Raw genomic sequence first — 27,635 nt, 5'->3', positions numbered from 1 at the left:
TACTGTTGTTCTTTATTGCTTTCTTAAGTAAGAATTTTGCATTTTTAGTATATATTATATAGTTAACATTTAAAGAAACCAAAGACTTCCCATTATCATATATATATATATATTTTTTTTTTTTTTTTCTGCCTTCCCACATTAAATTGTAAGACTGTTGAGGAATGGACTTGAGGACACAGGGAAGGGTAAGGGTAAGCTGGGACGAGGTGAGAAAGTGGCATGGACTTATATATACTACCAAATGTAAAATAGCTAGTGGGAAGCAGCCGCATAGCACAGGGAGATAGGCTCGGTGCTTTGTGACCATGTAGAGGGGTGGGATAGGGAGGGTGGGAGGGAGGGAGACACAAGAGGGAGGAGATATGGGGATATATCTATATGTGTATAGCTGATTCACTTTGTTATAAAGCAGAAACTAACACACCATTGTAAAGCAATTATACTCCAATAAAGATGTTAAAAAAAAAAAAAGATTGTTGAGGGATGGACTCTTCTATTGATATTTACTGTTCCTAGCCCCTAGAATAGTGTCTCACACAAAGAAAGCCATCAATAAATATTTATTGACTGAATGACTCTTGGATTTGAAATTCTTTGACTTTTGCTAGGCACAGGTAAATAACTATGGTATAAATAAATGCTTCAATGATAATCCTTATCCTAAATTTTAAGGCTGCACATTCAGTATTTCCATGTTCAAATAATGAGCCATTTTTCACCAGCAGATGGTGATATATACACAAAAAAGCCTCTTTACATTAGTACGATGCTTTCCGGTTCAGAGCTTTTACCTCTGTCATCTCATTTGATCTTCAAATCAACCTTGACAGAGCAGGTATTATCCCCCTTGAATGGTAAGGAACACTTTAGATTTATCCAGGGTCTTTTACTTAGTAGGTGGCAGAGTAGGCACTACAACTTTTTTTAAAATTTAATTCCTACTTGAACAATTTTCTGCTATACCATGATGGCTCTTTAATATAAAAGTTAAATTTGGCCAGCATTAATATATTCTGAAAACTGATCACCAACTAGTAACTGAGTTATCTGGTATAAAGTTGAACATCCAACTCTACTAAAAATCTAGAACTTGACCCTAGGACACATTCCCAGTAACTACTAGAACCTACATATACAAATAATTATATAAGGTAAGGGACTGGTGGTATAAAACATAAGTAATTTAACCCCACAATTTAAAAGTCTCATGCTACTTAATTTAAAAATATTTTCCATCAAGCTTTTACCTGGAGTAAACAAGGAACAAGTTTATTATCCAAATTTCACTTTTGGCCATAGTACATTTACCTACATGAAGAGAACTGTCCAGAAAACAAATAGGAAGGAAGAGAAGAAGCATCACGGGACTGATTAGGAAACAAAATATCAGCACCTAAATAGTTAGCTATAGAGAGACCACATAGATGACATAACAAGGAAAACAGGAATGAAGAGATGTTTTAGACATGGTCTGTGTTTGATTCAGGAGGAAAGGGAAACACGAATTCTGTACCTCTCCAGGCCGAATCTTAATGAAAAAGCTGCTACGTTTGTAAGAAATCTTCAGCACTTTGGGCCAAGGAAAGCGGTTAATTCTCAGCTTATCTTTGTAAACCAGAAGGCCACTAGAGCAGACACCTAGGATGATATCCACTCCCTCCAAGTCCTGAGGAAAAAAAGCGTTAGCGTTTCAGTCTTGAGCAAAGTGCTCAACATAGTCAACTATTATTAGACAATCTGAAGATATTAACAACCAAATACAGTTACAAAGAATACAATGAAAAATAAAGTTTAACCTAACTACCATAACCCATGGGACTATTTGGTCTATGCAAAAATGTTGTAACTATACTACACTTAAAAATCAATGTTATTACCTACCACAAATATCTTTAAAATGTCCAAATCAGACTCAGTAATTCTATTTCTATAATCTGTTCTAAGGAAATAATTCAAATCACAGAAAAAGCTTTACACATGATAAAATTCAGAATGTTACAAGAGTGAAAAACTGGATATAACCTAAGTATCCAAGCATTAGGGTTAAATTATTGTTCATCCATATAGTGAAATACAATGTGGCCATTAAAACAGTTAAATAGAATTTGGGAGATAAATGGGAAAATAATTATGTTGTAACATTAAGCAAAATAAAGCAGGATAAAATTACATACATAATTTGATTCCAACAATATAAAAAATATACATAGAAGAAAGATGAATACACCAAAATGTTAATAATGGCATTCTTTAGGTGGTACAATTATGAGCAATTTTTCATTTCAGTTTTCTATACATTCCAATTACAATAAACGTGTATTATCTTTTAAAAAGCATTCAAATATGAAAAAACTAACACATGTATGTAAGAAATTCAAACAATACAGAAATGTGTAAAATTTTAAAAAAATCTACCCTCCTCCTCCCACACTCTTTAACAGTAACCAGTACTGATTTGATAATTTCCAGGATTATCCTATTTTCTAGGCACATACAATTATGTATGGATAATATATATATATATATAATTAATATATCACCTTTATAATGAGGAAAACAACTAGAAAAAAATTAAAATTCAGTCCTTGAGGGTGGAAACTGTATCTAAATCATTGCCATATCACTCCAAATACTGTTATTGACAACATGCTCAGTGTTTACACTGAGTTTGTTACCTGCCCACATTATTAATCATAACTTATTATGGCAAATATTAGTAAATTCTTTGCTTCAGATTTATAAAAATCTTGATTCATGTAGGTTGATAAATTAGGAAATTTCAAGGTATTTTAGTAACAACATACACTAAGCTTAAACCTTCAACCATTACTATCAATTATTTCATTCATTATTAGTGACTGAAGGAACATCTGCTTTTCTTTTGTCCAAGAAACATGGACATACACACATCTTACCCACTGAAGGAATCGACTGCTATGAGGAGTAATACAGCCACCATCACCACCCCTCAAAGCCACTGTGAAATGTCACTCAGCTTGCACCTCATCTACCTTCACAACACTCCTCTCATAAAACTGAGCCTCTGCAGCCTCCAAAAAGGCTTCCCTGGGACTTCCTGGTGGCGCAGTGGTTAAAAATCTGCCTGCCAATGCAGGGGACACGGGTTCGAGCCCTGGTCGGGGAAGATCCCACATGCCACGGAGCAACTAAGCCCGTGTGCCACAACTACTGAGCCTGAGCTCTAGAGCCCGCGAGCCACAACTACTGAGCCTGAGCTCTAGAGCCCGCGAGCCACAACTACTGAGCCTGGGTACCACAACTACTGAAGCCTGCATGCCTAGAGGCCGTGCTCCACAGCAAGAGAAGCCACTGCAATGAGAAGCCCACGCACCACAACGAAGAATAGCCCCTGCTCGCCGCAACTAGAGAAAGCCTGCGTGTAGCAACGAAGACCCAACACAGCCAATAAATAAATAAATGAATTTAAAAAAAAAGGCTTCCCTTAATAATTCAAAAAGAGACACTAATTTATTTTCACCATGCCTGTCTATATATGAAAATCCTAGGGCAGGCATTTTGGTCTCCCAGTTCTGAAGTACTCAAACCTATCATTATCATAGTCAGCAAATAATTACTATGGTAGCTATGGTAGCTGCATGTCGTATACATGTATGTTTAAGTCAGCAGATCACCAGGACTTCCTGGAGGCCAGGGCATAGGGTTATGTATACTACCAAATATACATGCACAACTATAATTCTTATTTTTCTATGATAAAGTGGTCATCCCTCCAAAGACCATGATAAGTATAGGAGTTGACTCTATTCCTTATAAACTCAGTATGAGAGAACTCAGATTTTTATAATTACTGATGTTAAGTATAGTAAGTTTTTTTTTAAGTATAGTAAGTTATAAATATTATCCTCAGGTCAAAAAGGAACAGTAAGTTACCAATAAAGCCATATTTGCATGCCTCTTTATTAAAGAAAAAATTTTAATTAAATATATAATATTAATCATCTATGTCTATAATTCAAGGAAAATAAATTTCACCTGAGTTAATCTCTACAGCTAACCATTTATTTAGATAAGTAATAAAAGACTGGAGTTATATGCTTCTAGACTGCTCCTTTTCCCAAAATGAGTATAAAGAAACATATTAGTGCCTACGTGTGTTATGTACAAGCACAATAGAGAGAAGAAGAAATTATATTCAGCTTCAATTCGATGACTATGTAACAGAATTTCCCAGAAGATGTCCCCTTAAGTTTTTAAAGGCTGTGGATACAACTACATCTCTCTCTTTTTTTTTTTTTTTGCGGTACGCGGGCCTCTCACTGTTGTGGCCTCTCCCGTTTCGGAGCACAGGCTCCGGACGCACAGGCTCAGCCGCCATGGCTCATGGGCCCAGCCGCTCCGCGGCATGTGGGATCTTCCCAGACCGGGGCACGAACCGGCGTCCCCTGCATCGGCAGGCGGACACTCAACCACTGCGCCACCAGGGAAGCCCTACATCTCTCTTTTAACTATATGTTTTGGAGAAACAACTTGCTTTACAACATTTGCTGTAGAAATATGCTGCCTGACTCCTCATGTAATCCTGATAATTACTGAATTGACACCAGCCTCCAGCAGAAATTGAGAAGCAAAACCTAACAATTTCAGTTCTGGACCTTATCTGATCTTCCTACCATCTACTTTTGAGATTCACAGAAGTTACAGTACCCAGCCCAAAACAATCCAGAGCAACATCTTAAGAAAACTCACTAACATGTAATGAAATTTTATTAGTTACTAGAATGTAAATAAGGAAGAAACCTCAGATACAGATATTCAGGTTGGGAGAAACCTGAAAGGTCATTTTAGTCCAATCACCCACCAAATGTTTGAATGTCCTTTTCTAAATTCCTACCAAGTGATTATTCTGCCTAACCTGGAATATCTCTGGTGATAGACGACTCAATCCCTTCTGAGGTAGCCCATCCCATCTTTGAAATAGCTCTGTGAGACAATTTGTCCAACTGGACTGAAAAGTATTTCCCTGCAGTTTTCATTTTACCGGCTCTAGTGTTATATCTTGGAGCCATAGTAAAATCTTTACTCCACAAGTTAATCCTTGAAATCCATGAAGACTGACATTATATCTTTCCTAAACTTTCCCTTCTGTGGGTTAAGTAGCCCTATTCCTTTGCCTGTTTCTCACTGGACATGGTTTTGATTCCCCATCACGCATCCTAGTTAAATTTCTCTAAATGAACCTCAGGTCATCCCTTGAGCCCTTTCTTTCTCTCACAAACTCCTCAACCTCCCCAGACATTTCAGTAGCTGAGGATGAGAGAAGTCAAGTGACATCCCTTAAGTATTCATTGTGTTAGGTTGTATTAGGTAGAACTAGGATGAAAGCTCAAGTTTCCAAATCCCTAACCCAGTGGTTCTCAAATGAGCCACTGTGGTTCCTCCCCTGTACATTAGAATCACCTGGAGAGCTTGTTAAAACAGACTGCTGGGCTCCACCCACATAGTTTCTGATTCAGTGAGACTGGGATGGGACCTGACATGAGCTGACATGAGCATTTCTAACAAGTTCCTAGACGATGCTAAACGCTGGTTCAGAGACCACACTTTGAGAACCACTACCTTACGCCAGTGATTCTCAGATTCAAACATGAAGGAGGATCATTTGGGATATTCATTAAATCTGGAGACTTAGCCTCTCCTCCAAAGTAATTCAGTAAATCTGGGAGAAGCTCAGGAATCTGCATATTTAATAAACACCCCAGGTGATTCTGATATAGGTGATGTTGTCTGTGAAACATGCCTCACTGTCACTATATTTACAAGGTATCTGCATTTTAGGAAATTATCATTTCTTTTGCTCTCGGTGCTATATCTTTTGATCCTTATGGTTGCTTAGGTGTGAAACTTCGTTCTGATGGTGGAATTGTAAAAGGGCAATTCAACTGATACACTTAATACACTTGACTGTTTCAACTTAAAATTCCAACAAGAATTACTAACTACTCTGAACGTTTTGTAATGCCCCAGATAAAAGTTGGTAAGAAATATTATATGACACAGGTCTGATACATGCATATTAATAAAGGCCAAAGTTACCATTACCTTTGCTTTATGAAGGTCAACACCATACATAGACAACTTTTTGGCATTCTCAAGAAATTCCAGGTCAGCCTGAGCTGGAGTCATGGACCTTTGATAGAAGAAAAACAAAAAGACTTTCAGTGTCACAGTGTCAACATTTACAATAATAACATTTGTATATTACTTGTACTTTATATAAACATATACATAGATATATTTCATAGTCCTAAAAGTAGACTATTATGTATGGAAAAGGACTTTTATCACTACCTGTGTCTAAATAATTGAAATATGCCTTGGAAAAAGAGACCTTGGAGAAACCAAAAGTCACCAAAAGCTATCAGAAAAAAAAAGTTAAAAAATATAACCTTCTAAATTTCTTTAAAGCTACCTCATCCACCATCAGTTCTGCCCCTCCCTCTCCTTAGGCCTTTTCTCCAACACATGTAAACTCCTCCCACTAATTTATCTTGCCAAGGAGGTGACCAAATTAAATCCTCTGAGGGCATGGTACAACTTACAATATCCTCTTAGCTGCCTTTTTCTCTCCCTATCCCTGAATTGAGTTAATATGGAAATTAAACAGGAGGGCAGCTGAAGTTGCTTAACTGGGGATTCTTAATGGGGGCAGGCTTGATGAAAAGAAAATTTCTGGTAACAGATGGTGTCCTGCCCACTGACCTAAACAAAACAAATTGGTTAATAGAGGCATGTAGATAATGGGGCTGTTTTCTCTGTTATTAAGATGTCTTCATTACTAGGCATATAATGAATTAAGTTTGTTTGAAAACAATCAGCCTCACTGCCTAAACACTCACTGTGACAGTCTTTCCTTCTCCTTTATAACTTTCTTCTCTTTTGAAAAGTGCTCATGAGCTGTTATGTTCAGCTTTGAAATAAAAATATTACTCCTAGTGCTGTGCAATTCAAACCAATCAAACAGAAATTCATGGTAACAATAAAGCAGCCATACCCCCAAAGAAAAACCATGTAAATGCCTATTTCCCATAAGACTGCCAGCCTCCAGCTATAAAAAGCAGCAGTGACCTATTCATTTAACAAGAGAAAGTCTCTTCCAAACCCATCTGTCTTTATTCTCATTAAAAAGAACAAAGGGTTCCCTGGAATAACACCCCCCCCATAAAAAAAAAATCTCAGGAAAGAAACTGCAGATTTGTTAATGACTCAGCATCTCAGAATAAAAACTTCCTTCCACAAGCGCTAAACCATCATACCTGAATGCTCTTTATTAATGACTCTGAAATTGAACACAAAAAAGGAGAATGGGAAAATAAACACATAAGCAAGTCTGTATATTCAAGTCATTAAAAACATCTCAGGAAATTTTTGTAGTTTTTTTTTCCTCATATACATTATATACTTTTCTAGTTAAGGTTACTCCCATTTTATGGGTTTTTGATTTTTTTGTCTTTGTTGTTGTTAGTGTTAGTATTATTGATGGCTTGAATTTTAGGATTCAAAGCTGGAGTGGAGCTTGAAGATTATAGAGTCCAACACTTTCACTTTGCTGACGAAGAAACAAGCGTGGAGGGATTACACGGTCATAGGCAAGTTATGACTCAGTTTAAGGTAGCAGGCTTTAGCCAGGACCCAAGTCACATCACTGCAGCTGGAATCCTAGCTCCTGCACTTAAGAGTGGTGACCTCAATCTCCTAACCATAAAGTAAGAAGCATAATAATACCTACTTCTTGAGACTAGTATAGGCAATGATTCTTTTAATCTTTGATGAATGAATGAATGAATGTGACTAGTAGGATAAAATGAGAATGCTTGTGAAACTGCTTTGTAAAGTATAAGTGTTTACTATTATTGCACCCTTAGGTTTCTGGTACAGTGGTACATCATAAGTAACTCATAAAAGAGAAATAATTTTTTTTTTTTTTTTTGCGGTACGCGGGCCTCTCACTGTTGCGGCCTCTCCCGTTGCGGAGCACAGGCTCTGGGACACGCAGGCCCAGCGGCCATGGCTCACGGGCCCAGCCGCTCCGCGGCATGTGGGATCTTCCCGGACCGGGGCACGAACCCGTGTCCCCTGCATCGGCAGGCGGACTCTCAACCACTGCGCCACCAGGGAAGCCCGAGAAATAATTTTAATCACTTTAATTTGAAGACAAGTTTTAAGACATTAAATGAAGCAATCATGATGAAATCTTCCCCATACTTCTCCAACTCTAAGGGACATTAACGGGGTCAATCAATTTTAATACAGATTTAAATTTCAAACTATGTAGTTAAATGATTTTCTAATAAGTAAGCATGCTTTAAAATTGTATTAAGGGCAGGTGGTAAGAAGAGATCTTTAAAACTATGACTTTCCTTGTTAGTTGAAAATAATATTTATATTTGAGGTTTGGCTGATGCTTTGCATTTAACATTTTTTTATATAACTAAAAAAATTTTGAAACATGCTTAAAAGTTACCTACAATACAAACAATTTTTCCTGAACCATTTGAGAGCAAATTGTCAACCTGATGACCAATCACTCTCAAGTACTCTGGTGTGTAATTCCTACAAACAAGGACATTCTCCTACATAACCTCCACAGGGCTCTGAAAACAAGGAAATAAACAGTAATACATTACTGCCATCTAATCCTCAGACCCCATTCAAGTTTACCCAGTTATTTCCAAAATGTTCTGTATGGCAGAAGAATCCAGTTTAGCCTCATGGAGTTTCATTTAGTTCATCTCTCTTGTGTCCTCTTAGTCTGGAAAAGTTTCTTAGTCTTTCTTTGACTTTCCTAATCTTGAACTTCTAAAGATTATAGGCCAGTTATTCTATAGAATGCCCCTCAATTTGGGCCTGTCTGATGTTTCTCCACAAATTGACCCCATAAGTTATACATCTTTCACAGGAATATCACAGAAGTGACCCTGTGTTCTCACTGCATCCTATCAGGGGGAACATGATTTCAATTTGTCTCTTCCAGATGTTCGTTTTGATCAGTGATGTCTGCCGGGCTTCTCTTCTATGAAATTCCTCTTTACCTCTTTGTAATTAATAAATATTCTGTGGGAATGTATTTGGAAATAGTCTATTCCTTGTCAAACTTTTAATCTATTCACTCATTTATATCAGTATGGACTCAGGGATTCTCAGCTTATTCAATGTAATATAATCAATTATTTTCCTTATTTATTTTAGTGCTTAAATCGTCCCAGATTTGGTTAGTGGGAGCCTTTCTAAGCTGGATTCTGTGTCCCTCTGACCATTTCCCATCATTTTTTTTTTCTTTTTTTTTTTTTTTTTGCGGTATGCAGGCCTCTCACTGTTGTGGCCTCTCCCGTTGCGGAGCACAGGCTCCAGACGCGCAGGCTCAGCGGCCATGGCTCACGGTCCCAGCCGCTCCGCGGCATGTGGGATCTTCCCGGACCGGGGCACGAACCCGTGTCCCCTGCATAGGCAGGCGGACTCTCAACCATTGCGCCACCAGGGAAGCCCTTCCCATCATTTTTTGAGAACCTCCTTCGGGCACAACCTAGAGTCAGAGTATGTGAGTGTGTGTGTGTGTGTGTGTGTGTGTGTGTGTGTGTGTGTGTGTGTATGTATGTATACCTACTTACATCTCTATCTATCTAACAACTATCTATCCATCCATCTATCTATTGGAAACAATGAGTTTACACTGAAACCTCGAGTTTTAATGCAACACCACAGGGTTCATTTTAATTTCTCTCTCACTCTAATTTGTATCTCCCTTTACTGACAGTCAGAAACCTGGCTCCCATTATCCTTAATACAATACATTGACTCATTTGATCAACCCCCTGTACATAACCAACCTCTCTTTGCTGCCACTGACCCCTCCTCCACATGGGTGCCCTCTTCACTGGCTTAGACTCTGAATTCCCCATGCTAGGCTGCTCCCCACACATGTCCTCCTTACCTCACTCAGGTTCTGACTCCTGGTGTTAGGCTACCCCTTCCATAGACATCTTCTTCACCCGGCTTAGGCTTCAACACCTGTATCAGGTACCATCCCATAGGGATGCCCTCTGCAGGCCTTCACGACTCCCTTTTCATCCTATTTGAGCTCTGACTTCTCCTGCCAGGCTGGCCCCCCACAATGAACATTCTCCTCACCCTGCTTAGGCCCCAATATCCCCAGCCAGACTGCCTCTCAGCATGGATGACTATCTTGCTCTATCCCACCTAACGGCTTTAGGACACAATTGTTTCAGGAAGCTTTTTCTGATTATAAAAATCATTAATTCATTGTATAAAATTTGGAAAATATCTTTAAGAGCATAGAAAAAAAAAAGAAGAAAATCTCCCATAATCCCACCAACCACAGATACCTGTGCATAAATACAAACATATATTTTACAAATTTAAATCACAAATTAAACTTAAATTATTTTCAGCTTAACATTTTAAAGACTATGGTTTTTTCCTAAATGTTTGAAAACTCTTGAAAGTAGTAACAAACTATCTGGGAAGAGATTAGACAGCTCTAAACCATTAGGAGTACTGTCCTGAATTTATTCAGTACCATCTAATAATTTACTACTTGAAATTACTGCAACTTACAGAAGTACCTAACCAGGGAGTTTTGGCACTGGTTAACTTTTGCTCATTAAAAAGAGAAGTTATAACAAAATTTCCCTGTATTTATTTTGAGCAAGTGGAGTCAGGATATAGAGCCATTCAGTGAGTTCCAGTGTTATGTGACAGCCTTTTATTTTTTTGTTTTTTAATGGGAAAAGTTGCTTTATTCATGAGGCCAGCAACCGGGAAGATGGTGGATTAATGTCCTAAAATGAACTCCACGTTGCTGGTTAGGAGACAAAGGTTTTAAAGGCAGTGTGAGGGAGGAGGCTGCAGGGTGCATAATCAGCTCATGGACAATTCTCTGATTGGTTGGCAACAAGGTGAAGTTTCAAGCATCACCCATCTTCTGGTTTCAGCCAATTTGGGGGTCTACATGCTTGTGGTCAGCAGTTTTCATCTGGCGGGATTGTGACAGCCTTTTAATAATGTTGTTGCATCTTCTAATTAAGGACTGTGGTTTCAAATAATTAAGTGGGGGACAACTGACAACTTTACATACCATCTTAGTCCCCATAAATGGAGGACAATTCATTTTAAAGCTTGATTTGCTATTGTAAATTTAGTGTTAATTATAGCTTCACGGTCTCTTGTCTAGGCAAAGGGCCACTACTAAGAATTCCATGTACGTAGGCTATCTTCTATTTATCTGAGGAGCAGAGTAGTATTTACTTGTATTTTCCAATGCATAGTAAATGCTTCTGCCTAAGCAGAAGTCTCTTTGGACTGGTTAAAATGTCACGTTGTTGGACATAATTAAAATTTCCATTTTGCTTTCTGTTTGTGAGGATTGCCAATCTTTCCAAAAAGGAGCAAGTAAATTCCAAGATGACAGACCTCTAAATTTTCTAATCATGGAGATCGATTATTGTTCAATTTCTATCTGTATACCTCACAGAACATCAAGTGGACCATATCCACCTGTCCTCTGAGATCGTTTCACCTATTTGGGTTTAAACTCAGTTAGTTCCAAAGAGCATTTCTCTAAACCCAGACTCACATTCATTACTTGTAAAATGGAATAAGAATCATTGTGCAAAGCACTTTACATGAATTTCTAATTTAACAATCACAAAATTCACATCATCAGGGGCTTCCCTGGTGGCGCAGTGGCTGAGAGTCCGCCTGCCGAAGCAGGGGACACGGGTTCGTGCCCCGCTCCTGGAAGATCCCACATGCCACGGAGTGGCTGGGTGCGTGAGCCATGGCCGCTGAGCCTGCACGTCCGGAGCCTGTGCTCCGCAACAGGAGAGGCCACAACAGTGAGAGGCCCACGTACCGCAAAAAAAAAAAAAAAAAAACTTCACATCATCAGCCTTATTTTTCCGATGAAGAAACTGACACTTAGAGAGTTTAAATAACTTACTGAGTCATAAAGCTAATAAGGAATGGAGCCTGAATTCAAAGCAAGACAGGCGGACTCCACAGCCCAGGTTTTAGTCTTACTGCCTAACTCAGGGGTTCTCAAATTTTTGACCTCAGGAACCCTTCACTCTCAATAACTACTGAGGACTCTAAAGAGTTTTTTTTAATGTGAGTTATTTCTATCAATATTTACTATATTAGAAATTAAAACTAATAAAATTGAAAACTATTGATTAAATCTTTAAAGAACAGTAAGTCCCCTACTTATGAACCTTCAAGTTGCGAACTTTCAAAGATGTGAATGTGTGTTTGCATGTCCAATCACGTAAGTTAGTTCACGTGTCTGGCATACATTGTCACGTGCTTGCATTCTCTACAAGTGGTTGTGCTTTTGTGTACTTTGTACAGTACTGTAGAGTAGCAATAGAGTGTCTTTATTTCAAGCCCAGGATGTCCAGAAGCAAGCGTAAAAGCAACAGTATATAGCCGATTGTGTTAGTTGGGTACCTAGGCTAACTTTGTTGGACTTACCAACAAATTGGACTTACGAATACTCTCTCCAAACGGAACTCGTTTGTATGTAGGGGACTTAATGAATAACAATAAACGACTCATGTTTTAACATGAAAAATTTTTTGTGTGAAAAATAACAGTATTTTCCCCAAATGTAGTTAAGGAGTGACACTGCTTTACATATTTACAATTTTTTTTTTTTTTCTGTGGTACGCGGGCCTCTCCCTGCTGTGGCCTCTCCGGCCACGGAGCACAGGCTCCGGACGCGCAGGCCCAGTGGCCATGGCCCACGGGCCCAGCCGCTCCGCGGCATGTGGGATCCTCCCGGACCAGGGCACGAACCCGCGTCCCCTGCATCGGCAGGCGGACTCTCAAGCACTGAGCCACCAGGGAAGCCCTACAAATTTTTTTTAATGTGCGGCTTAGAAGACAGCTAGATTTTCCTACCTGCTTCTGTATTCAATCTGTTGCAATATTTTGTATGGTTGTAATATATGAAGAAACCTGATCTCACACAGATATGTAGTTGGAAAAGGAAGAATTGATGATTAAAAATATTCTTCTTTGATACTACACCAAAACTTAACAATGGCTGTTTCCTAAAGGTTAGTTGCAGTGTGAAATCTGAAAACATATCAGTGAACTTTTTGTACCATATTACATTAAAATCTATTGGTCTATCTTGCATTTTGAATGGGTCTTTTATACAGATGCATGATTTTGTAACATCATGCATTTCATATCTGAAAAATACTGGTTGGCTGAGTAATGCAAGTTTTCCAAATGTTGACACATTTCATTGTACGATATTAAAAGAAAAGAATCACATTCATTAAAATAATCACCAACTTCATCAGAAAAGTCATTTAAGTATTTGGAACCTGTCAAGATCATGATGGCAAATACAAATTTTCCAAAATTCTAATTTTCATTTGAAAGCTTGAATTTTGTCATGAGCAACAAATACTATCAGTCATTTACCAATCCTTAAAGGACTGGCTCATTTCATTTTTGAGGAAATGTATGCCAAATAACCAAGTCTGAATAATCAGTCACTTTTTCAAGTAAAAAAGGAGTTGCATTAAAAAACTGCCTAATGCAGCTGAGAACTCAAAACAATTACACACGTGCTTTTCTTCAAGACGAGTACCTCAGTATGCAGCAGAAGTGATTTCTATGTACTTCCCATTAAATCACACAGAATATTAAACAGGATGTATTTCAGATTTAATAAAATCAATACTCTTTACTGCTTCATCATGAAAATTTTTAAGTGAATTGGCAGGTTTAAAAATATTTTATTTTACTTTTTAATTTTTAACTGCAAGTTAAAAAGTAAAAGTGTGGAACTTCCCTGGTGGCACAGTGGTTAAGAATCTGCCTGACAATGCAGGGGACATGCATTCGCGGCCTGGTCCGGGAAGATCCCACATGCCGCGAAGCAACTAATCCCGTGCGCCACAACTACTGAGTCTGTGCTCTAGAGCTCGCGAGCCACAACTACTGAGCCCGTATGCTGCAACTACTGAAGCCCTCATGCCTAGAAGCCCGTGCTGTGCAACAAGAGAAGCCACTGCAATGAGAAGCCCGCACACAGTAACGAAGAGTAACCCCCACTCACCACAACTAGAGAAACCCGTGTGCAGCAATGAAGACCCAATGCAGCCAAAAATAAGAAAAATAAATAAAGCCAATTTTAAAAAAGGGCCACAATGGAAAATTTAAATAAATAAATAAATAAAAATAAAAGTGAATGTTGGTGAAGCATATAATGACTAGTAGTACAGTCTGGTGCCATTGCTTTGATTTGTGCTCCACCATTTCAACACAGTGAAATGGGCAAATAATATCTTAGTATTATTATGAAAACAATTTTGACCTCATGGACCCCTTAACAGAATCTTGGAGACTGGGCTTCCCTGGTGGCGCAGTGGTTAAGAATCCGCCTGTCAATGCAGGGGACGCAGGTTCGAGCCCTGGTCCGGGCAGATCCCACATGCCGCAGAGCAACTAAGCCCATGTGCCACAACTACTGAGCCTGCACTCTAGAGCCCGCGAGCCACAAATACTGAGCCCACGCGCCACAACTACTGAAGCCCGCATGCCTAGAGCCCATGCTCCACAACAAGAGAAGCCAACACACTAAAAAGCCCACGCACCTCAACGAAGAGTAGCTCCCGCTCGCTACAACTAGAGAAAGCCCGTGCACAGCAACGAAGACCCAATGCAGCCAAAAATAAATAAATTCACGGAAAAAAAAAAGAATCTTGGAGACTGCCAGCAGTCTGTAAAACAACACCATATGAAAAGAGCTGGCATGAGACTTCCCTGGTGGTACAGTGGCTAAGAATCTGCCTGCCAATGCAGGGAACACGGGTTCGAGCCCTGGTCCAGGAAGATCCCACATGCCACGGAGCAACTAAGCCCGTGCACCACAACCACTGAGCCTGAGCTCTAGAGCCCGGGAGCCACAGCTACTGAAGCCCATGTGCCTAGAGCCCGAGCTCCGCAAAAAGAGAAGCCACTGCAATGAGAAGCCCGTGCAGCAACGAAGAGTAGCCCCCGCTCGCAGCAACTAGAGAAAGCCGGCGTGCAGCATCGAAGACCCAACACAGCCAAAAATAAATAAATTTATAAAAAAAAAAAAGAAAGAAAAGAGCTGGCCTAATTCAAAGGGTGATTATAAAGGTTAACTATGATATTATACATAAAGTGCCTAGCATAGTATCTGGCACATAATAACAGACACACAATAATTAGCTGCTTATAATGTTATGATGATTATGTAACAATGCTATAAAGGAGAATCAAGCATTGCATGAGATTAAGACTATAAAGTCCTCCCAAACCTGAAATTCTATTATGATCAAATAACCATTAAAAGAATCATCAGATATTAAAGAATTAGTGTTAATTTTATTAGGTGTGATAGTTGTATTGTGTTCTTAAAGTCTGTATCCTGGTAGATACTTAAGTTTTTACGGGTGAAATGATATGACTTGCTTTAAAATACTGTCGGGGAAAAATATGGAGGGGAATAAATGACTGAAGTAAGCTACAGGGGTAATAACTGTGGAAGCTGAGTGATAGATAAACTGGGGCTCCTTAAAAAAAAAAAAAGGGCTTCCCTGGTGGCGCAGTGGTTGAGAGTCTGCCTGCCGATGCAGGAGACACGGGTTCGTGCCCTGGTCCAGGAAGATCCCACATGCTGCAGAGCGGCTGGGCCCATGAGCCATGACCGCTGAGCCTGTGCTCTGCAACAGGAGAGGCCACAATAGTGAGAGGCCCGTGTACCGCAAAAAAAAAAAAAAGAAAAAGTCAGAGACAGAAGTTAGGTATCAATCATAATCTGATACCACTATTTTCTGCTGTTTTGCTCCACAGCAGCAGTAGAATATTTTCTTTCACCATTTTATTGATTGCTCAAAGATTACACTACCAATAAAAATTATTTTTAAATTATTAGAAAAAAAACCATGTCCCTACAATCCTGACATTTTAACAAATCAAATTATTTTAATTGATTGCTTCTTTCCACTACTTGCTTTTGTATATATATGTATGTAATTATATATTTTATGTATATATATATATATATATAAATTTCTAGAATCGTAATCAGAATATAAATAAGTATATTAAAAACATATTTAAGGACAATACAACATGCTTAAGTTACAATCATCAACTAGTTGAAAGTGATATATTAGTGGTCTTAGATATCAGAGCATTGTAATGTATATGCTCATACTTGAAAAGCAAACCTCGGCAGTTCTCTGCAGAAACAGTGTGACCTCAGGAGAGTAAGGTGATAGTTATAAGACTATTGCTATGTAGGTTGTAGACTTTAAAGTCCTCATTATGGTTCTTATGACTGTGGGACCGGAACCTACAGGGGGAATAAGGCAACCAGAATTGGGGCACCTTGAGTTCAAACTCTCTCATTTAAGGCATCTCAATCCATGCAATCCTATTGGAACCACTCTAAGGAAAATAAGATGGCTCAACGGCCAAACAGAATACTTGTTCCTACCATGAAAAGCCTACTAAGACCACTCTGGACTTCTCAGCAATATGACCCTTTGGGGCATCCTAGCCTAACTCATGCTAACATAATTCAGGGTACCAACTCAAGGCCAGGATCAGTCTCCTTAATATGCTAAGGCAGCTTGTAAAATTTAGCTGTAACAAGTCACTCAAATAACAATGGGATGTTTGGTAGCAAGAAACACAAATTTTTCTGGGACTTAAATATTAGCTAACATTTATTGAATTTTTACTATGTAAGACATTGTATTAACTTTTTACACATATTACCTTTTTTAATCCTATGGCTCACCCTATTTCCTCTGAGGTAATGATCTCTATCAGACATATAAGGAAACTGAGGCTCAGAGAGATTAAGTGAATTACCCAAGGTCACAGGCCAGGACCAAGCAGAGCCAAGAATTCAACCCAGCTCAGTCTGAACTTGTTCTTGATCATTGTGTTATACCTCCCAACATTAACAAATTATTTCCATGAAAAAAAAATTAGTGAATTCAATAAAGACTTTTAAAAATACCTTCAGGGGTTTCATGGGCCCTCTGAAGTCTATCCATGTACATAGACCCCAAGTTAAGAACCTCTGCTCTAAAGATCTCAAGGCATCTAATACAGCATAATACATTTAAAATCTGGGAAAAAAAAAAGGTAAGGCAATAATAATAATAGCTACCATTTATTGAGCACCTACTATGTGCCAGATACTGTGCTTAGTGCTTTACATATATTACCTCATGTAGTTTTCATCCAACAATGCAACACCTATTACTCTGATGAGAAAACTGAGGTTCAAAGGGTTTAAATGACTTGCCCAAAGAATTGGGAGGGAACTGAGCTCAAGTTGACTCTTTCTATGGCACCAGTTCCCACTAAGGCAAACACTAAATCAATTCCAGGTCAAGGGTTTAAACTTACTGTCAAAGTAAACACAGAACAAATCCTGGAGACATATTTACCTGTATGACTTATGCAGTTCCATGACCTTCTCTTCAAGTTCCTTGGTCTGATTTGGGGCCAGTTTAAAATCACTAACATAATCTGCACCATGGAGTTCTGGGTCATAGTCTCCCAGCTCAGACTGGATGGTATAAGAACCTAATAATGCTAAGGTTGCAAATGAACAGGGCAGACGTCCTGCAACTATGTCCTGCCGAAGTTGAAGACACAAATAATACCTACAGCCAAAGAGAAAAGATGTTACCATGTCAGCAACAAAAACAATAACAAAATACAGAGAGAGAAAAAGGAAGAAAACGGGAGAGAGAGGTAGGGAGGGAGAAAGAAAAAGAATGATTAAGTAAATATGAGATAATATTAATAATTGTTCAGTTAGGTAGAGGGTATATGGTTGTTCATTGTACTATTTCAATGTCAGATAGTAATAAAGGCTGCTTGGCCCCCAAATTGGGTCCTTTCTTTTCTATCACGTTGCTTTGCCAAATGTGTAGATACTGCCCTTCATATACAAAGATGACATTACTGATACATTTTCACTAGGATATGAACGTTCTTTGGTATGTTTTTCCTCCAAGATGGGCTTAAATTGCATGCAGCCTTCCACACACTATCATCTTGTAAGACCGATTCCACCTGTATGCTAAACTATAGGGAATTCAGATGAGGGTTGAAACAGTTAAGTCCAACAAACTGAGTGACCCAACATATGTCAGACACACCATATGGTATTCACACCCATGGCCATGACCTCCTTAGCCCTTGTTCTGACTGGGTTAACCAGTTCAGACTCTTTTACCAAACAGAAAAGCTGGGAGGTATGACTAAATTGAAAACTCCTATATTGATTAAAATCATATCTTTGACTTGACCATAATTAGATGCTGAACAACATATGCACCAGCAATCATTTTTGCTATCTATGATTAGTCACTATATACATATTTTTTTAAAAGTCAGAGCAATGCCAATCAAATCATAAGAATCGTAAACTCTTCTAAAATGTAGGTAATTAGTACAGATTTTTAGGGATTTGTTTTGTTGTATATATAATAAACCTTAATGAAGAAAGATGAATAATTAGCAACTCTAAGAGACAAATATTACCTGTGAAAAAGCAATAACCAAGACAATTTTTTCAGGCAGCGATATTGCATCTCAACTTCAAGAATGTACAAAGGATAACTGGACAAAGAATAATTTTTTCAAATGGCACAGACATTTCACAGTACTTAACAAGCAGACCTTTTAATAGTCTTATGCTATTCTTGTTTGAGATGAAAACTGAAGCCTAGAGAGTGTATATTTGTCTGAAATCAGATAGTTGACAGCAAAGTCAGAATTAGAAAGCAGTTTCTCAACAACCAACAATTCAATTGAACAAACATTTGCCAAATACCTACTACGTATAAGGCTCTATGCAAGATGCTATGGATATACATATGTAGAGTAGTATTCTTTACTATATACTGTTTTTCCTTTTTGCTTTTTTGCTAATATTCAGTATTTATATAGAATCCAATAAAGGCCACTTTCTTAAAAAGGAATCAGTAAGCTATTTTTAAACAGTACAAGATTTATTTCATAAATTAAGTGGGCTCAAAAATTACTGAGGGGGCTTCCCTGGTGGTGCAGTGGTTGAGAGTCCACCTGCCAGTGCAGGGGACACGGGTTCGTGCCCCGGTCCGGGAGGATCCTGCATGCCGCGGAAAGGCTAGGCCCGTGAGCCATGGCCGCTGAGCCTGCGCGTCTGGAGCCTGTGCTCCACAACGGGAGAGGCCACAACAGTGAGAGGCCCGCGTACCGCAAAAAAAAAAAAAAAAAAAAAATGACTGAGGAATGTTCAGTTCACATACCTAATCATACAATTTAAAAGGGGAATAGGAAGAAAAAAATAGTAACACTGAGACTTTAGTTTTTTTGATCCCTTAAGAAACAGCATGGTGTGAGAAGAGTATTTAAAACAAACAAAAAAACGGCAGAGCTGTTTTGCCACTATATTTGTCTCTTGTCCTTTGGAGGATAGTATGGTTTATAGGTTCCCTGTCCACAGCATGGCACAATACCCATGATAAGCAAGGTTAATTCCCTACCAATTTTCTCCAGGCGAGTCACAGATATTTGAGGCTTTTAGGATCACTTATTTGCAAGCCTGCCTTGAAGTGACCAGAAACTTTTTATCTTAGGTTTAATAGCTCATGATTTTTCTTCAATTCTGAATGGAGAAATTCCCAGAGCTTATGATAATGAGATTACTTATTACATATTTAACTATTAATAAATTATTTACCTTGTTATATCTTCTGTTAACTGTGCTGGGTCAGGTGGATAAAACTTTACATTAAATGTGAAATTCCAAGGGACACCTGTAAAAATAAACACAAAAGAATTTTATGCTTATGCCTAAGTTTCTGGTTGTTAGAAATACCTAAAAATATTCCAAAAAATCTTTTTTTTCTTGAAGTGTCCTAATACTTTCATGCTTTGTGGGTGAAATATTATTTTTATTTAAAAAAGAAAAAGAAGAAAGTTGTTTAGACACCATCTAAGAGTATCTCATTTTTTTTACCCGACTTAATAGTTTTGTTTATAAAACATTATAAGCAAAATAACATAAAGGAAACCATCCTATAGGTGAACATGTTTGTAGCAATGGTTTTCAAAATGTGATCTATATACCACTCTGGGTCCTCAGAGGTCATTCAAAGTGATCCATGGATGTTTTCTTTTGGTGTTGGCATTATTTATTTGTGACATCTCTCAACATTATCTCAAATAAACAAAAGCATTCTTCCCATTAATATGGAAGACAATATGGGTGAGATTAGGAGATTATTTTAGAAATAAGAAGGAAGAGGCAATATAGGTGGCTCTTAGAAACTATAGCTCTAATGAAAATATTTTAGGTATGAAAACTACAAGAATTTAATCCTAAGACTCATACAAGTGTTTCATATTTTTTATCTACAATGAAAATCAGAGATTGTGAGTAAAAGTTAAGTGGAGAATGCATTTCAATTTTTCCAGCTAAGTGCTACCCCTTCAAGGTTTTTCTAACATGACTGTTAGTTTCCCAAAGAAACTAACAGTCTGGTCTCAGTTATAAACAAGTTATGATTGGGCTTCCCTGGTGGCGCAGTGGTTGAGAGTCCGCCTGCTGATACAGGGGACACAGGTTTGTGCCCCGGTCAGGGAAGATCGCACATGCCGCGGAGCAGCTAGGCGCGTGAGCCGTGGCCACTGAGCCTGCGCGTCCGGAGCCTGTGCTCCGCAACGGGAGAGGCCGCAACAGTGAGAGGCCCGCATACCGCAAAAAAAAAAAGAAAAGAAATAAGTATGATTGGTTATGATGCTAAGAGATACATTTTGTTCAGTACTTACTGCATGCCAGGTACTAAGCTAGCCCTCTTACATACAGGTAGATGCTACTATTAGTTCATTTTATTTATGAAGAAACAGAGGCTTAAGAAAATACATAGCTAGTGAATCCAGGGTTCTCTTACCCCAAATCCCATGCTTTTAACCATTGGACTCTACTACCCTATAACAAACATCTGTGTTTCAAACATTGTTCTGTTTTGCATTCACAGCATTTCATCTCCAAATATCATTTTTATTGCTATTGGCTGCCAATGCAAATTAAAATTTGAAATAGTTTAAATGTCTTAATGAATATGCAGTTTTAAGCATGCTAAAATATTTAATACAGGAGTCCCTTGGTAATGGTTGATATTTTCCTTCAAAATTTGAACTAAAAGGCAAATTCCGGACAATAAAACAAACTTGTCTCAAATCTACTCAATCCTAATATTTACCATTAACTCACTTCTAATGTTTCATATCCCAGAAACTTTAAATGGAACTTAGGAAACCAACCCCATAATTGTTTCTCATAAAAAGGGTAAGGGGATGGGGAGGCAATATTTACAGTTCAAATACTGTAAAATACCATCTATTGTTATGATTATGATATGTTAATAATCTAATCATTGTTAACTTATAATTCCCATATAGACATTAAAAAAAGATGACTTCTATGCTACCTATAAAAAATGTATTGGCTAGAGGGCTTCCCTGGTGGCACAGTGGTTAAGAATCCACCTGCCAGTGCAGGGGACACAGGTTCGAGCCCTGGTCCAGTAAGATCCCACATGCCGCGGAGCAACAAAGCCCGTGTGCGCCACAACTACTGAGCCTGTGCTCTAGAGCCCATGAGCCACAACTACTGAAGCCCATGCGCCTAGAGCCCATGCTCCGCAACAAGAGAAGCCACCGCATTGAGAAGCCCGCACACCACAATGAAGAGTAGCCCCCGCTCGCTGCAACTAGAGAAAGCCCACGTGCAGCATGAAGACCCAACATAGCGATAAGTAAATAAATTTATTTTTAAAAATGTACTGGCTAGAGCAAATCAATATGGGAAACAAGACAGCTAAAAGAATGTTCAATAAATGTGAATTCAGCATTTAAGAACTTTAAACACAAATTCAGTTATTTCATAACATATATAAATGGCAATTTTTTAATAGTATAGAAAGACTAGCATTAAAGAAAGCAAATCAACAACAGTTTACGAAGTGTGATTTTTTTTTTCTCTTTGAGCTAACTGATATAAAAAGTTTGATAACACCCACGATTGGTGAGCTAACTGATATAAAAAGTTTGATAACACCCACGATTGGTGGGGAAAATAAGCACTTTCTTCTACTGCTGATGTGAGTGTAAACTGGTACAACACTATGGAGAACAATTGAGAATATCTATCAACACATAAAATGTACATACTCTTTCACCTAGCAATTCCACTTTCATAAATGTATCTAAACATACACTTAAACATGGTCAAATGATACAGGTATAAGATATTGTTTGTAATAGCAAATGTCTGGAAACAACCTAAATGTATTTATTTAGCAAGAAAAGATACACTGCCACTATATACTGTTAAGTGAACAAAAAAAATCAAGGCAAAGAACAGCACATATGGAAAGCAACTGTGAAAGTTGGGGGTAGAAAAAAGTGGCTATTGTGAATGGCACTGCTACGATGCAACTTACTATTAAATGGTTCAGAAAAAAGGTTTTGTGTGTGTGTGTGTGTGTGTGTGTGTGTGTGTGTGTGTAGATAAAGAGAAAAGATAAAATAGTAAAATATTAACATCTGAGGAATCTGGGTGAAGGGTACCCAGGAATTCTTTGTACCATTATTTCAACTTTTAAGTCTGAAATTGTGTCAAACATTTTTAAAATTAATAATTGAAAAAAAATTCCTGCCTCCTGGGTACACAGGAAAACAGGAACTATCTCATACACTATTGGTGGGGATGTAAACTATTACAATCAATTTAAAGGAGAGCAATTTGGCTATATCTGGTAAAACTAAAAATAAACATACTCTATAATCTAGCAATTCCACTTTAAGCCTAAATCAGTGGGGTGTTTTTTTTAAATTAATTTATTTATTTTTGGCTGCGTTGGGTCTTTGTTGCTGTACGCGGGCTTTCTCTAGTTGCAGCAAGCGGGGGCTTCTCTTGTTGCAGAGCACAGGCTCTAGGCGCCCGGGCTTCGGTAGTTGTGGCACTCGGACTCAGTAGTTGTGGCTCACAGGCTGTAGAGCTGTGGCACACAGGCTTAGTTGCTCCACGGCATGTGGAATATTCCTGGACCAGGGCTCGAACCTGTGTCCCCTGCATTGGCAGGCGGATTCTTAACCACTGCACCATCAGGGAAGTCCTGGTGGGGTTTTTTAAACTGTGGATCATGATCCATTGTGAAATCAGTTTAATGGGTCAAAATCAGCATTTTTAAAAATGAAACAGAATACAAGAGAAAAAGGTCAGAGGAGGAATTCCCTGGCAGTCCAGTGGTTAGGACTTGGCACTTTCACTGCCAGGGCCCGGCTTCAGTCCCTGGTGGGGAAACTAGGATCCCACAAGTCGCACAGTGCAGCCAAAAAGAAAAGAAAAAGAAAAAAAGAAAAGAAAAAACTCAGAGGATATCACTGTGAAATTTTCTTTTCAACTGAGATGAATTCCAAAATCATGTTTATAAGAAAAGGTAGTCACGAATGATTAACTGCTATATAATTCAATTTATATGATGCTCAGAAAGGTAAAACAATATTTTTAGGTATACATTCATACATTAGGTAATTTTTTAAAAACATTAAAAAGTACAACGGAATCATTAACACAAAATTCAGGGCAGTGGTGACTTCTGCAGGGGAAGGAGAGGAGGATACATTTAGAAGGGGCATATCCTGGGCTATAGAATTTCTTAAACACAGTTTGTGTTATTTTATGTATCAGTATTTTTCAGAAGGTATAAGGATTTCTTGCTTTTGCTCTGTACTATTCCAGAAGGAGGTGGAAGTTGCTAGCCTGACTCAGCAGGGGAGATCTCTCTTATTCAGAACCAAGGAAGTTAAACAAAGCTAAATATTAAGCTGGGAGAAGGGAGAGAGACTGATAAACCATAGAAGGTTCAAATGGATTGTTAGGTCCGAGGGAAATTTCAAAAATACAGGCGAAGCAATACTATCTATTGTACATGGGTATGGATATATGAAGGAAAAATATAAAAACATGGACTGACTCACCTCAAATTCATGAAAATAGATTTCTACGGATAGGGAGAGAAGGGGATGGGACTAGGAGATAAACCTGACCTGTACTGTTCTATTTTAAATGTAAAAGTTAACACATGTTAATTCTGGGTGATGGGTACATGGGTATTTGTTATATTAGCCTCCATTCTTTTCTATATTTTTTGAAATATGGAAAAAATCTTGCTGGTGAATATCTATTACAAATTTAAACATTCATACTTTTTTATTCTACTTCTAGCAATTTACTACAGATACATCTAAGTGCACATATACATATATATTCAATACATGCTCTCTCTCTCTCTCTCTCTTTCTCTCTCTCTCTCTCTCTATATATATATACAGTGCTACAACTTTATAATCATTAAAAAAAAATTTTAACAAATGAAATAAATTGATATATATTAAGAGTATACAAATTATGTTAAAGATTGCATATGTATATTAAATACATACAGAACATACATATTTATATTAAAATATTTTTATAAAGTATATTATATATAAAATATAATGTATGCATTAAATACATATTTATATTAAAATGTATGTCTATATACACTCAGAACATCTCTGGACAGAACACAAGAAATTAGTTAAAGGACAGGGGAAGAAGGAAGATTGACCTTGTATTATATTCATCTGTATCTTTTAGTTTTATACCTCATATTTATATCACCTATTTTAAAAATTTTAAAACTACATATGACATAATATACAGAAGATACAATATATAACAATGTATAACATAATTGTATTTTTGAAAAGCAAAATTTATATATGCCTAGAAAATATCTTACAGATCATACCAATTTAACAGTGATTATATCTGGAGGATAGGCTTTACAGGCTTTTTACTTGCTTCATGATATATTTTCATAATGCTTAAATTTTTCAAATGGATATATATTACTTGTATGATGAAAACTTTTTTTTTAAACTCAAGGGCTGTTTTAAAAAATAAATTTATTTATTTTTAATTTTGGCTCTGTGGGTCTTCGTTGCTGTGCTCAGGCTTTCTCTAGTTGCGCCGCACAGGCTTCTCATTGCAGAGTCTTCTCGTTGCGGACCGTGGGCTCTAGGTGTGCGGGCTTTATAGTTGCGGCACACGGGCTCAGCAGTTGTGGCTCGTGCACTCTAGAGTGCAGGCTCAGTAGTTGTGGCGCACGGGTTTAGTTGCTCCATAGCATGTGGGATCTTCCCGGACCAGGGCTCGAACCCGTGTCCCCTGCATTGGCAGGCGGCTTCTTAACCACTGCACCACCAGGGAAGCCCGTGAAAACTATTTTTATAAAACCCAAAATCTTTGCAATAGATAAATGTCAACCTTCTCTTTGGCTCAACGAAATACTTACATTTTGATGTTAAAGTTTGTGTTACAGACACGGTTTTTCTTTCCCATGTTGAAGGAAGAGGTTTTATTATTTTGTAAATTTTTTTTAAACGACAAACACTTAGGTTATTTTTCTTAGCGAGAGTTTTTTTTTCTCAATAGCCTGGAAGATAATCTACTAGATAGTCTTCTCCACTCATCATAAACTCTGTTTTAACTTTTCTTCCTAAAGAGTCTTCTTGTACAATCATTTATTCCTGAGTAATATTGAATATTAAAAGTATCTTCATTGAAAGGGGCTTGGAATCATGTTTTTTGTTGTCATGTCTCAAATATTCTGAATATTTTTTACTCTGATTTGCATTTTAAAACAAGATTTTATAGGCAGAGAGCAAATATGGAGAGTTGTCAGGCCAAAGTAGTATTTTGTTTCTCTATCTTAAGAAATATAAATAAATAGGGTCTAAAAGAAAACATTTCACCATAACAAAAGTGTTTTCTTTTAAGAAACAAATGAAAAATAAAACTTCTTTCCAGGTGATACAGTTAAAACTTACTAATCATGATGAATAACATCTATTGCAGTTCCTACAAGTTTCCTCAAAAATAAACTAAACTAAAAGGACATCTAGTCATAACTGGGGGGGTGGGGGTGGGGGTGGGTGGGTAAAGTCTCTACCCTTTAGCCCATTGGGCCTGAGGCTACAAAATACTAATCTAGACTTTAATCAACCTAGAAAAGTCTATCCCAGGACACCAGTCTGAGCAGGGTGTTCAGCAGTAATATATGCCAGAGGGCTTGGAGCTAAGAGAAAGCCACAATGACAGAAGGGTCACTGGCAAGGAATTTCTTCTATTCTTTTTTTTCCTTCCACAGTTCCTTACATACTTCAATTTGGAAGAAGACGGTTGAAAAGGGACAAAAAAGAACTATAGAGAAGAAAACATGGAGAAGGTTAGAACTCAATAGTCCAGAACAATTTAAATGGAACAGGATCAGGCAGCAAACTCCCAATCGTAAGCTACTACAGTTTCAATCACTACCATTGTGAGAACTGACTCCCATATCCTTTTCTCTTCTATTCTTTGTTTGTTTCCACCTTCTGTTTCTCTCAATCATTCCTATCTTCCCCCACTTTGCCTAGTTGTAAAAAAAAAAATCATCAAGATCTGACCTACATCTCAATAGTGTCTACCTCTGCTGTATCTTTCTATTATGGAATCTCTACCTTCCAAAGGAAGGCTTTATCTTAATTTCAAAGCCATCTACCATAGTCAGAATTCTAAAGTGACTCACAGCCAGAAAAAGGTTGGAAATCCTCTGACCTACTAAAAAAAAGAAAGAGCTAGAAAAAGGGCTATATTCACTTACCACGAACCTGCTTTTTTATTTCTTTGGCAGAATCCAGCCATGTCTGTAAAAAGAAGAAAAGGCATTCACACAGAGCTCCAAAATACATAAACCACAGAGTACCAGAAGCAGGATTACTGACCATCTCCAATAGTGTCTCCAGGTCAACCTACATTTCCAATATTTTTTGCATTAGTTTCACATAGCACAGTAATTTTGAACAGAGAAACAGGGAGCCAGACAGTTGGGCTTGAATCCTAGCTCTACTACTTCCTAGGTGAGTGACTTTAAGCATCTTTGTACTTCAGTTTCCTCATCTATTAGAGGAAATAAAATGAGATATTAGCAGTAGGGCCTATCTCAGGGTTACTGTGAAGATTAAAAGGTAATATATGTAAAGCTTCAGCAAACAAGAAATGCTAAATAAGCACTTGCTATTTTTATTATTCTGTAAAGACAAATAGAGATCTATAACCAGGATTATTGATCTGTAACCTAGATCTTTTTCCCTCCAACTCTGACCTCCAGTCTCATTCAAGTTTTCTGTGTCAGCACAGCACCTGGTAGATGGTTCATGCTCAGTTAATGTTTACTGAATGAATAACTATTTTGTTTTTCCTGACTACTCTTGCCCACACTAATTTCTCCCTTCACCATTCTCCAACCCCACTTAAAATTTGCACACCACAAGGGCAAGGTTCCTCAACCCATAGCGGACCATGCAAAACTAATGGCACTTAAAAAGAGCCTCACCATTAACATCTTTCATAGGCTCCTAGAGAAATGTTTAAAGACAGAAATTTCTAAATTGAATTGTCTAAAAGATTTTTATTG

General features: G+C 37.9%; 1 protein-coding gene across 20 annotated transcripts in view; it reads right to left on the bottom strand.

Moving 5' to 3' along the window:
* EPB41 (erythrocyte membrane protein band 4.1) overlaps positions 1 to 27,635 on the bottom strand; it is a 203,282-nt gene that overhangs the window by 82,227 nt on the left and 93,420 nt on the right. For all 20 annotated transcript variants that reach the window (XM_065884505.1, XM_065884507.1, XM_065884503.1 and 17 more), the window contains 5 exons: positions 26,823 to 26,865; positions 19,802 to 19,877; positions 17,514 to 17,732; positions 6,085 to 6,172; positions 1,517 to 1,669 (listed from right to left, as the gene is read on the bottom strand). In XM_065884505.1, coding sequence (XP_065740577.1) covers positions 1,517 to 1,669; positions 6,085 to 6,172; positions 17,514 to 17,732; positions 19,802 to 19,877; positions 26,823 to 26,865 — 579 coding nt within the window. The remainder of the gene's footprint in view (positions 1 to 1,516; positions 1,670 to 6,084; positions 6,173 to 17,513; positions 17,733 to 19,801; positions 19,878 to 26,822; positions 26,866 to 27,635) is intronic.

This window comes from Phocoena phocoena, chromosome 1, assembly GCF_963924675.1.
Source record: "Phocoena phocoena chromosome 1, mPhoPho1.1, whole genome shotgun sequence".
NCBI lineage: Eukaryota > Metazoa > Chordata > Mammalia > Artiodactyla > Phocoenidae > Phocoena > Phocoena phocoena.
The sequence above is the reverse complement of the archived record's forward strand: the minus strand, read 5'-3'. Positions and strand labels throughout refer to the sequence as shown.